This window comes from Globicephala melas, chromosome 2 (assembly GCF_963455315.2).
Source record: "Globicephala melas chromosome 2, mGloMel1.2, whole genome shotgun sequence".
Classification (NCBI taxonomy): Eukaryota; Metazoa; Chordata; class Mammalia; order Artiodactyla; family Delphinidae; genus Globicephala; species Globicephala melas.
Window position 1 is genome coordinate 7,133,242 of NC_083315.2, and position 13,108 is coordinate 7,146,349.

The following is a 13,108-nucleotide window of genomic DNA, read 5'->3' on the forward strand; positions in this document are numbered from 1 at the left end:
GTGAGTTATGAGAGAATCACAGCATTGTAAAGCCAGGTTCGACTTCTTAAACTAACAAGTCACTATAAATCACATATGAGGAAACTGAAAATCTCACATGAGTAACTAAGTTGTCCATGGTCATCACTCAGTGATGACTTAAGCCTAGAAACCAGATCTTCTGATTTTAAGTCAAAGCTCTTTTTCATTTAGTTGTACTGGTAAAACTGTATTCTTCTGACTAACTGGAGTTCAAAACACTAACTTTTCAAAGTAAATAAAGAAGAGATTTGTAATTAAAGTGAATTTTAAGAGAATTAAACATAGAAATTTTATGTTAATATTGTCCTTGTTACTACTGCAATAACATGTTCTACAAAAGTAAAACATATGCAAAACTAGGAGCTAATTTCCTATGTATCAAAATCCAAAATTTCTGATATTGTAATTTATATTCTATATTTGAGTTTACCTAAAAAAAAATCTGCTAGTAATTTATACATATTAGGTTAATTGTGAGATATGAATGAAATGACACAATTAGGGGAAATTAACACATCTGAATTGATTTCCCTAAAATTACACGATGTGTCAGATCTATTAAGACAAGTTTTATAATTAAATTAGGAGTATGTCTTACTATTTCATTATCAAATGAAGTCTTAAATCCCCATACTGGCTTTTCCCCCATCTCCTGCCAAGACAAATGTACATAAAAGACCTCACTGTTTCTAAGCATGTTTAATAATTAGAATTGGTAGTAAAATTAACGGTGCCCTAGAGCTTCAGCTGGAACTTGGCTGGGCTTATAAATTTCAAATCTTCCTCCACTAAGGGGACAAAGTGTAGGTGATAAGAGAAGGGCGGAAAAGCTCAACCTTCCCTCCTGCCTGTTATACTCTTTCTCTGCTTTCCTAGGACATCTTTCTCATCTATTTGAAAAATTCCAGGTGAGAGTTTCGATGTCTTTCCATCCATAAAGGCTTGGAACCACTGTGCTATGTAACAATCTCTACTGAAATAATTGCTATAATCTAAAATGTTTTCTGCAGTGAAAAACTTAAAGCTGCAAATATGGTTTTTACCTTTTTCCAGTGGGGGAGTCTTGTCCAATTCCATAAGCCAAAAGAGCTGCAGAAGGTTCGTGGATTAACCGCAAAACATTGAACCCAGCAGCTCTGGCTGCTTCCCTGTGGACAATTTACTTTTAATACATTTAGTATCACAACATGTTGAAGTCTACATTTTTAGAAATGCTCTGCTGAAGATTTTATGCAATAGCATATAAGACTTTGTAAGTAGAACATGAAGGGTAATGATCTTTAGAAGATAACAGAACATAAGAAACAGACCTAAATCTTTAAGCGTAGATCACTTCTGTTTAAAATAATAATGTTCAGAGTCTATTTCCCTGACAAAGAAAATAACGTGCTTATACTGAGTAAGGAAGAGAAAGCTCTCCAAGTGCTCAAGCTTACAAACTTTAGAAAGAGATTAGGACATATTTATAATACATTTTAGCATTTTCCAACTTCTTTAATTTAGGGTCACAGTTTTAACACCCCACAAGTGCAAGTAAATAAAGCAATTCTCTGCCCCAGAAGCAACTCAGGTGTTCAGCAAAGCCCCATAGGGAACTCTATCCACAGAGCAAAAGACTGGGTGCTTGCCAATTACATTTGCATAACAACCTATAAAAACTAAATATAACTTTTTGTTTAGATGTTAACCTAAGGTGAAAAAATAATCGCAAATATTTTCTAAAATTGCTTATTTTTATATAATTCCCACGTAAGCCTTAATTACATGACACTAAGGCAAAGTGATTCATAAACATCAACTTAACCTGGTAATCAAAAACATTTCCAATCAAAATAGCTAGGAAAGTACATTTAATTTTATGTTCTTTTGACATTTCATAAAATAAAGGAACTATTAATGATTACTACCATAACTTTTTACCACACGATTTACATATGTAAATATACATGTATTTACAAATACAACTTTATAGTGTAAGTTATTTTCAAATGCAATTTTACCTTTCACTATATAGTGATACTGTGAAATCTGTTATTTCCTTTAACTAAGCAAGTAAAAGAAACCCCATATTATACTTACCCAAGAGCATTTTTTTGTTTTTCTCCAAAATCAAATGGAACAGTAATAACTACATCATTTGCATCTGAGCCCAAGACAGAATGTGCTGTTTCTGTACGTGAAAAAAATATTTTAAAAGTTCACAAAACGTACTGTGGTAATCATGTCATGATATACATAAGTCAAATCATTACACTGTACACCTTATACAGTGCTGTATGTCAATGATATCTCAATAAAATGGGAAGAAAAATATATATAAAAATAAATTCTGATGATACACAAAAATGTCAAGCGATACTCTGAGGTTTGTTAATTTGAGCCAAAGACATTCTCACTATAAGGATTTGCCAGTTCACTTGACTGCTCCACCCCAATGATCTTCTCTTGCTCTCTTAAATTGTGCACTACTTTTTTGTGGTTTTGGTATAGTTTGTGGACATGGAACTAAGTACTTTCCAAAGTGCCTTGCTCTTAGGCTTCCAAGTTTCAACCATCTCCCAAATTAGACGGGTTCTTAGACAATGAGCTTCCAATGTACTAATGTGCAGACCAATGACCATGGTGAAAGGCTGCCTTCCATCCCACAAATCCATTACACATTCCAGAGCTGAAGTAAGCCTTGTCAGTAATCTACTCCAGAACCCCTCAAGTTGCTCCACAGATGGCTGCTCAGCTAGCTCCAAGCCTTCACCTGAAGTGGAGATAAAACCAGACCTACTTAATCTGCCTAAATTACCGTGGAGAGTGCACTGTCAATCTTGAAAGAGATACGACATTCACTATTCGCCAAGCTTATTGGCCACTTCATCTTTTTAAAAAAATATTTATTTATTTGGCTGCACTGGGTCTTAGTTGCCGCATGTGGGATCTTTAGTTGCGGCATACGAACTCTTAGTTGCAGCATGCGTGTGGGATCTAGTTCCCTGAGCAGGGATTGTACTCGGTCCCCTGCGTTGGGAGCGCAGAGTCTTAGCCACTGGACCACCTGGTCACTTCATCTTAAGAAGTTTTGAAAATGCTAATTTGGCCCCATCCATTTACATTACTTCTAGGGAAACCAAGGTCAGGGAAAATAAGTCATTTAACCACGGTCACATAGCCAGTTAGTGGCCCGGGCAGGTCTAGCATAATTTAGGTCTCCTCACTGCTCATTCGCTCAATCACCCTGCTTATTAGCCCCAGATCAAAAACCATCTCTAGATTTTTTTAAAGGTCAGTTTTTAAAAAGATCTTTTCTTTTGCTCAATACCTTTCATTTTACTAAATATCAGTCTGGCAACATCTTCTGGGCTGACAAATTTCTTTTCTTCTCCAGTATCTATTTCATAGCGTAATTTCCCATTTTTTTCAATGACCTATGAAGGAAATTATGAGTGTGTTAAATAAGGAATGATTTTAATAAAAATACAGTTTCAAATCAATATAATTGGCAATTACTTTGTGTAATAGGGAAATAATAATAGAAGCATACTCACTAAACACTTACTATCCCTGATGTATTTCTGAGCCTGTGGATCATCAGAGCTGTCCATAGAGATAAACATAGTTAAATATTTATATCACTATTGTTGACATATAAGTTTTAAAGAAGACTATATTCTTCAATACCACTTGACAAATATAAAAATATAAACAAAATTAAGTTGCTTAATATTAAAAGAAATCTTGCAATATTAGAGTAGGTTTAGACGGTAGGAATGAATGGCTGCAGAATTTACAAGGTTGAGTAATTCTATTAAAGTGCTAACTTCACATTTGAAAGTGAATAGCTCTTCCTTGTTCTGATCTTACTATCAACAGGTGTTAAACATTTGGGGATGATTTTCATAATATCAATGATTTTATGTCATATATACTCGTATCTTTGATCCTGAAGACCCAACCACTGAGATAAAAAGGACAAAAGGACCACAAACTAATGGCAAACCAGAATACCTAACACCATCTTTGCTGCTTGGTTTCTGAATATGAATCAATGCCTGAAACCTGAAAGGACTAAGCAAAAGTATGAATATTATATATGTGAAAGTGCAGACTACTGCAGGTAGATATATAACATCCTATACAAAGTAGGCACTAAACAATTGTGTATGGCAATGGAAAAATTAAAACAATGGGCGTTATGTTGCTCAAAATAGTAATACGAATTAATGCAGACTGCAAAATGTTTTCACATGTATTACCTTACCTGATCTTCCCAACACTATAAGGGGCAGAGTCAGTACTTGATCCCAGGCCTTCTCTACCAGGCTGGGGTATAGACTGCCTCGCGGTGAGATGCTAAATGACTAAGGTACTTTTGCTGTGAGCAGGGACAGGAGTCTGATCTTTGGCTTAATTTCAACGAGAAACGAAGATGAGGTAGACCCTTTCACTAAATCCTTCTTGCAAGGGGCAGTGGCTATTCTGTCCAGAGACCAGTCTTAACTGTTTAGTAACAGCAGGTGAAATTTAACACTGGCTAATTGCTGAAGGGTAACTGAACATCGGAGGACCCTAATCTTGTAAAGGGGAAAATGCCCAAAGTCACATGACTAATTAATAGAACAACTGGCTGGAATCCAGATCTTTAACGCAAGGTTTAATATTCTTTCCACTAGCCTTCCCCCACCCCTGCCCCTTTTCTAAACCCAATATTTATACTAGCTCCTGGACAAATATTTTAAGGGTAAGAAAAAAAAGATTAAGTGTGCCCACAGTAATTTTTTTTTTCCTACCAATACTGTAATTTTGGCATGGCACTTAGTGGTTCTGTTTCCTTTAGGACAGAATTTAAGTCAACCAGGATAATTTCACCAAATAGCTATCTATCACTCAGACAAGATAACTTGCCAGAAAAGGATATTTTAATGGAATTTATAGAACTCTGAGAAACAGAAAATTCTTTCTCAATTGCCATGCAGAGAGGGCCTCGCTCAGGTGAGGCCAGAAGCACACGTAGCTCTGAGGGCCACAGAGAGGCCAGACCCTGGAGGTTAGCCAGCGGAGGAGCAGAAAGCAGAGAATGGAGGTGACGACAAACGATCACGGTAGCGCCAGAAAGTAGTGGACTGACCACAGCCAGGTACAGATGACAACTTTATTTGTCCACACCAGGATTGAGTTACTGAACAGAGACAGAGGGTGGTGGCAGGCTGGCATACACAGTGCCATTTACGTGGAGGGCTTCAGGAGGCAGGCAGAGCATCACTCCTAGCAGGGTACCAGGGCCTTCATCCTGCCCCTCCCCCTCCCTGCTGAAGGGCCCTGCCCCGCACTCACCAGCACTCACCAGCACTCACGTACTGCCGCGCTTCTTCCCCCCCACTCTCCCAGTAGAGCCAACCCGGTCTGGAAACGTCTGTCTTTACATTCATCTGCCCACTGGGCCCTCACACAGCTCCTGCGAGGTAGCAGGGATAGCCTCCCACTGGATAGCGGAGGGGCCTGAGGTACAGAATGGTAAAGTGACCTGCCTGCAGACTGACAGGGAGTCACGGCTGGGCCTACAGCTCAGACAGGATTTCTGGGCCTGTTTCTCTACAGCTCCCCTTATTACGACTTCTCTCCTCTTCACAAGATTTGGCCTGTTTTTTCTGTTTTTAAAGATTTTTCCCTTGTTTTATTCCTAACCTTACTCTGCCCATTAGACCTGCACACTACTTCCTCCCAAGTTCACCTTGACTTCTGCTCTTCAGCACTTCTCTTATCTCAAATAAATCCCTGCCTATGTACTTTGCTACCATTAATAGATTAATATAGTACAGGCCTAACTCTTTCAAGTACTTCCCTGTTTTTCCAGAAAGTCTACCTATCTACAGTAGTGTTATCCAGTTGTAACTGACATGGACCCCTCCACGTAAGGGCCTAAAACTGAGAAAAAAAATTATATATCTCCATTTCCGTGCCTTAAACATACGCTCTTTTAAAGCACGGAATCTATGTCTGGGTGTGGTGCTTACAGAAGTTCACGAGTACATTCATAAATATTAATGCCATAGAATGCTTCCTTACAACACAATTGTTACCAGGATTTCACATACGTTAATACGCTGCTGTGTCTGAAAACATCGCAATCAGAATTTCACTTTGCCTCGTTATGCTATTCATCTAATTTTTTAGAACTGGAAGGTACAAGAAATGTCACCTAGTACAAACCTCTCATTTTAGAGACAAACCGAGGCACAAAAAGGGCAAGTGATCTGCTCAGTGTAACGAAGTGTGGCAGCATTAGAATTTGGGGGTTCTGTCTAGATTCCAGTGTGTTCTACCTCACGCTGCTTCCTACAGAATGGCCCATTCCCCAGAGGAACCTGCCATCTATTCCTGCTCCCCATATGTTCCCGCTGTGGTCTGGACCATTTCTCCACCTATTGCTATTTCCAGCATTTAGGTAAGCAACCAATCTGGCAAAATAGAAAATAAAACCTCTCCCTACATGCCTGCACTTTTTTTCCAGCCTCTTGATTACAGGAAAGCTCTTTACATTCTAAGTCTTCTTTTTGTACTTTCTGAAAGCACTAAATAACCGCTAAGAGCTTTAAGTTAGGTTAACGATGGTCAGTAATGGCTTCCTTTCTAGAGTAAATTGGAAGCATGGCTCAACACCATCATATCTCCTCTAGGATGTGTATGTGTTTTGGAGGGAAAAGGGGATGGATTTGTGGAGGGTTGGTGCTTAAAGAGAGCTAGCTATTGCAGGCCGTCCTTATCCACACCACCCAACTGTTCCCAAAGCTGTTCTATTCCATCATATGCCATTAATGAGGTGAACTTTTGTCTATAACGTGTGAGAAAAAGTGACTTTGGAAAGTTCCCTAAAAGTTTTCTAGGGCTTGCCTTCTGTAACATACTAGACAGAAAAAAGGCTAACAGAGAAGAACAAAATTAGCTAAAAGCATTTGGGAAACTGATATCATCTGAATTGTTTCCACGAGGTCCAAATGGCAAACCAATGCTCAAGATATATAATTATGCATAATCATGGAACCTAAAAAATATGGAATGCAAAGAATTTACTTACATGTAATATTTTATAAGACAGCCAATTTCTCATTATATCAAAGATTATCAATATGAACCAAAAAGCACGATTGTGGCTCCCTGTCAGTTGTGAATTATATCCATAGTGTTAAGAGACTGAGGACTAGTAAAATGGAGGGAAAGATGGTTTGACTATTGAGTGTGTGCTAGTCGGTATGTCACAGACACAGCAGTGAAAATATGAGATAAAGGTACCAATACGTGTTGTGTCTATATTAGCCTCACGAGCTATAGAGAGATTTAAAGAAGTGAAGCTTGTAAACTCCAGGAAGCAGTCAAGTTAAACTAGTAGATCAGGCAATGAGGTCTTGGTATACAGCCCTAATTCTACATCTTGTCAGCTACTGTGCTTCATCCTAGCCTGACCTCAGCCAAGGTCATATGCTTTAATAACTTACATGTGTATAGTGCTTTTAAACTTTTAAACCCTTTCACATCTATTTAAGCCATCTGATCCTCACAACAACCCTGTGAGGTAGGCAGGCTGCCCCCTTTTAACAGCTGAGGAAACTGGTGTTGAGAGGTAAACTAAGTTGTCCCGCATCAGTGGTGAAGCCAGGGCTAACTAGTTCTCTGGACTTGCCTGCTTCCGTTGTCTACTAGGCCACCTCTCACGTTTCTGAAACGTCTTTCAACTAGTGGAGACGCTTGGGAGAAGCAAGTATTCTACCCTTGAATATTCTAGTATTCCTACCCTTCTGCACGTTAATGGTCCATCCACTCTTTTTTTTTCCTGAGGACACGGAAAAGGAGGCAGGCTACCAGAAGGCAGCCGTTGGACCCGGGCCTCTGCCAGAGTAGGAAATACACCCTTGTGTGATCAGCTCCTAACTTTTGGTGTTTGAAATTAACCTCTGAAGCAACTTTTCAAGCCCTAGCTGGAAAGCACCCGTTGCCTCTTCCACCGCTGTGGCCAAGCGTCTGACGGCGACCACCGCATCCCTGCGCAGCTCGTTGGCTGTGTCCTGCTGAGCACTGGCCTCCTCGCCAATGGCAATCAGCCGGTCCAATTTTTCCTCCTCCCGCTTTGAAAGTTCTCGCGCCAATCTCCTGTTTTCTGCCAACTCGGCTGCGATAGTCCTGGCCACGGACCGCCTTCTTCGCCTTGCCCACCTGGGAGGGGGCTCACTGGTCAAAGGCCCATCCCCACCAGAAACAAAAGGAACTCTGGAGGAGGAGCCCGGAGGCCGCTGTGCCGAGGCCACCCCGGGAGTGTTTTGGCTGGAGCTGGTGCAGGGGCTGGGCTCACCGGACACCCCCAGTCTGGTCACGGGGCTGCTCTGACAGGGAGCAGCTGTACCTCTGAAAAGGTGGTGGGAGCTGCTGTAGCTGGGGGTCCCTTGAGAGCACCCTGAAAAACAAAGCAACAATGTTGCAGAGATTACATTCCTGCTACGGGAATGCTTGGAGCCAGCAGCAGAGCTGAGGGACAGTGACAAAGCTATGGTATTCCCAGCAAGGCCTCTTTCCACAAGGGATGGGGAAGAATTCACTTCCTTATCTGGACATTTTGTTCTGTTGCAATCACACATCCAAAACCTCTCCCCTCGCCTTCCTGAGCCCCCTTCCACATAGCTATCCAACCTACTCTACAGCCACAAATTCCTAAGTCTCCATTATTAGCAATGCCCAAACTAGTCTGGTTCTAAGGAGTGCTTCCAGGTTTAAAGGAGCTCTAATATCTTACATACCTAGGGTCACGCCTCTTAAAAACCTGAAGCCCTTTATCTTACCATTAGATTTAAAAAAGAGGGCAGGGGGCAGAAATAGGGACTATGCTGACAAGGTCACCATCCAAACATGTAACGATTAGAAACAAGTGACTCTGGGACCTTGATCCTTCACACGCTGGGGAGTTACCTGCACCCGAAGATTCATCCCAGGAGTCCTCAAGGTCACTGGTTTCTCGCATCTGGTCACTGATCCTCAGTTGACAATCCTCATCTGATTCCTTAACTGTTTTCAAGACAGGCTGATGATCTGCTGCCTGAGTCCTCTTTGCTCCCAGAATGCTGGCTCCTTCTTCTCCTGGGGCGTCAGGGGCCGCTAAGTTCCGATCACAGTGCTTGGCCCAAGCAGCATCCTCCATTACGTTGTCTGCGTCAGTCACTATCTGATTTCGGAGAAGCTGATCCAACGTATCATAAAAGGGACAGTGTGGTGGATCACCCATACTTGTGGCGTGGGCCACATAGGCCTTTAAATATAATGCCTTCAGGACTTTGAACTTGGAGCGGCACTGACGCTCGGTGCGGCGGAAGCCTTCCTGCTGCATCCGCTTAGACACAGCCTGGTAGACGTCTGCATTGTGATGCACGGTCTGGAGGCGCTGAATATACTCTGCCTCACCTAGTATGGAGAGAAGCGTGCGTGTCTCCTGTCTGGACCACCGGATGCCTGCGCTGCTATTGGAAGTGGCCATAGCGGACTGGGAAGGAAGGCTAGCTGGAGGAGGCTCCTGGGCAGCAAGGTGCCGATCTGAAGGTGTGGGGAGGCTCTGTGTGCTCAGGTCTATCTCCAGGAGCCAGCCGATTCTTCCCTCTCAGGGCTAATTGCTGAGAAGCCAGGTCCAAGGACCGCATTTCTGGCTGGAAGGCCACAGGGGAATGAAAGTTACAGGGATGGGTAAGGATAATTGTGGCAGCAAGTTAAGCGGTGCTACCTGTAAGTAGGCTGCAAAGAGGCAGGATGCCAGCACTGAGAAAGCCCAACTTTGGGAGTTCGCTCAGGATGGGTACTGGATCAAGGGCTAAAAAGGGCCTTACTGGCTTGGTAACAAGGGGACTGGCTCCTCCACAAAGGGCAGAATGCTTCCAAGGCTGAGACCTGGTACAACTGTGTATCTATAAAAATCACCATTAACTTCTAAGCAGACAGACCGAGGCGGAGAAATGCCTGGACCATGAGGCAGCTCATTCTGGAGAAGTCCTAGCAGGACCATGGCATAGCAATACATGTCTAAAGGGGCTCATTCCTTACTAACCTTGGTCTAAGTAGCATGCTGTGCCTATGTATTACCCAGCTGACTGTCACCATTGCACTCTTTTGTGAAAAGGTAACTTCCAGGGCCAGAAAAGTGAGCTGAAGTTGTTCTTGCTAATACAAAGCTTTTTGCATAATATGGCAGAAGACCTCCACGTCTTTACTTCCACCACCTGCCCCAAAATAGCAGCAAAAAAACAAACAGGGCTACCAAGGGGATGGATCTGTGGAACTGTTCTGTATCTTGATTATATCAATGCCAGTACCTTGGTTGTGATACTGTAGTATAGTTTTGCAAGATGTTACCACTGGGAGAAAATGGTAAATCCAATAATACATTCCATCTCTCTGTATCATTTCTTGTAACAGTATGTAAATCTACCATTATCTCAAAAAAAAAAAAGTTTACTTAAAAAATACATTGTTGGCTGCTTACAATGAGTGAATTTAGCTTCCACAACTCCCTGATTTCTTTTTCAGTCTATAATTTGAAAATTTTTGACACCAACTCAAATTATTTCCAATATGCTCAGTACTAAATTTTGTCAACAGATAAATGGATATGGGAATATATGTATCATCAGAGAATATTTGAATTCTCTCTGAAATACTACAAGTTTTGATGTAATGCATAAAGATCCTAAGGGGAAAAAAATGAGTATCAAATTCAGTTTAACTAAACACAGGTAAGGGATAGTACAAAATATCTGTATGTATAAAAGAAATAAATTTTAAATTTAATCCATGATCCCCCCAATCCTAAGGTCAACACAAGGAAATTTCTACCTAAATTCTTAACTGACGAAGTAGAAAGGAAAGAACCTGGGGCTAACGGTTAGGCACCCTGGACTGCAGTCCTTTCTAGTTTACCCCCTAACTAATTTAGGGATATCTAACTTCTGTGTGCCTTGATTTTCTCATCTAGAAATGGGAAGGGATAAAACCTGCCTGACAATCTTACAGGGATTTGAGAGGATTAAATAAAATAATAGATGTGAAAGCACTTTGAAAATTTAAAAACACTATAGCAAGTATTACAACTCCAGTGAAAATGAAACCCCCTAATTATCATGGTAATCTATAATTTGAGGAGACAGAAGTCTGGGGAAGCGAGCCTCTTTAATCTTTTAATTAAAGTTACAACAGCTGATTAACCTGATTCTTAAGACATTAATTAAGCTGTTTCCCTAATGCTTAAATTTGAAAGCCAACTGTTAAACTTAGTTCCCAGAAAGTGTCACAAAAAGATCTGAGGAAGAAAATCAATAGCTTCTACATAAATATTTCACCAATTATAATAGATTCCACGAAATTCAACTACAGTGCAAAGAAATCTTCAAATTCGCACACAATCTTTCAAGTTCCCTCAGTTAAAAAAGTACTGTACAAATGTGATAAGTCCAAATTCCCACCTCTGGATGACACAGATTATCAAAACTAAATGTATGTTGGCATCTATCAATACTAACAGATCTGAAAGCAAGAAACAATTGTCTGAGTGAATCCCATCCTTGAGAAGACTCAGCAGAAGATAGTATCAGAAGATAACAGCCTCCTAGAGTATTCTGTGAAATGACCCAGTCATAAAAAACAATGAAAAAACACACTGGCGTTTCTAGTTTCATTTCACATTACACTTAGAATGTATAAACACGTTTTTATTACCATGGGTAAAAGTATTATTTTATTCCATACCTTCTGCCAAGGATCTGCTTTACTTTCATTACTGTATTTGAAATATTCCTCATTCTACTTTGTTTTGCTGCCAATCCAACAACCTGAAAAAGAGCAATATATTACAACGCACATAATTTTTTCCTTATTTCAAAGTTCAAAAATGAGGGGAACAGTACCTCTTCATTTTCTGAGTAAGCAACAACAGCTGGAGTAACTCTGTCACCTGCATCATTGGCGACCACATCAGCCCGGCCATCCTGGAGAAAAATACGCAACTGTATTAGTTCTTTTGTGATGAAATATACAGTCTCTTTAGATATATTCAGACATGGGTGGGCCAGTGTTACTCTGACATATATGTGGAGAGAAAAACTGCTTTATCATTATTTTAAACAAGTAGATTTAATTGTCCTTATCAATTTCCTAGATTTTAATTAAGATCAGAATTCCATGAAGAACTACCTCATTTTTTTCAGTCTGCTCTGCATAGTGGATAACAGAACAGACGTAATAACAACCTATCTATGTACAATAGCAAGCCTTATTGCGTTAAACTTCCTACTTCTCTTCCTTTCCCTATAAATGTATCTTTCTTCACTCTCTACATGTGATGAAGTAGCATTAAACCCTTTGGCTTTTCTTACAAATCATTTGACATTTAAACGTGAGACTAGGATCAGGGCTGTCCCTCATTTTTGCTCCTTCCACCTGCCCACTGATGACAGGAAGCCCCGAACTCCTAGTCAGGCTCTCTCATTTCCAGAAAGGACAACTGAATAGAGCACACACCATCATCTGGCTTCACACGCTTCGCGGGATCAACACCTCCAGTTCCAGAATGCGGCCACCCCGCGTTCTGGCCAACGTCCAGAAACCTTTCTTGGCCAACATCCAGAAACCTCCGGGTACCACACTTTCAGGTCCCCCTCGGGGCCTCCAGCGCCCGCGATGTCCCGGGTCCGCCCTCCCCTCGGGGCCTCCTGCGCCCGCGATGTCCCCGGTCCGCCCCCCCTCGGGGCCTCCTGCGCCCGCGAGGTCCCGGGTCCGCCCCCGCTCGGGGGCTCCTGCGCCCGCGAGGTCCCGGGTCCGCCCCCTCTCTGGGCCTCCTGCGCCCGCGAGGTCCCGGGTCCGCCCCCCCTCGGGGCCTCCTGCGCCCGCGAGCTCCCGGGTCCGCAGCGGCCTTCCTTGAGGAGCCGCGGGGGACGAGGCCAGGTCCGCCCAGCTCTCAGCCCGAAACTTCCCCACAGAATCACCTCTCCGCGCGACGTCCCCAGAACGGCGACACGCCGTTCACAGCCCCGCAGGAGACCAAAGGACTTGGCCTCGCACCCAGAGAACTGGGTAC

General features: G+C 42.0%; 1 protein-coding gene across 4 annotated transcripts in view; it reads right to left on the minus strand.

Moving 5' to 3' along the window:
- Positions 1 to 13,108, minus strand: part of LOC115840027 (heat shock 70 kDa protein 14) — a 38,080-nt gene that overhangs the window by 24,769 nt on the left and 203 nt on the right. For 3 of the 4 annotated variants that reach the window (XR_009560733.1, XM_060292500.1, XM_060292494.1), the window contains exons 1-6: positions 8,965 to 9,656; positions 7,957 to 8,455; positions 3,558 to 3,606; positions 3,332 to 3,437; positions 2,101 to 2,191; positions 1,065 to 1,169 (exon numbers count right to left, since the gene is read on the minus strand). Coding sequence is in view for 3 of the 4 variants with exons in the window: in XM_060292500.1 (XP_060148483.1) it covers positions 1,065 to 1,169; positions 2,101 to 2,191; positions 3,332 to 3,437; positions 3,558 to 3,606; positions 7,957 to 8,455; positions 8,965 to 9,526 (1,412 nt within the window). In the remaining variant the exon portion in view is untranslated. Of the gene's footprint in view, positions 1 to 1,064; positions 1,170 to 2,100; positions 2,192 to 3,331; positions 3,438 to 3,557; positions 3,607 to 7,956; positions 8,456 to 8,964; positions 9,657 to 11,781; positions 11,865 to 11,939; positions 12,021 to 13,108 lie in introns of those variants that run through there. The other variant, XM_030832438.3, reaches the window with a different exon arrangement.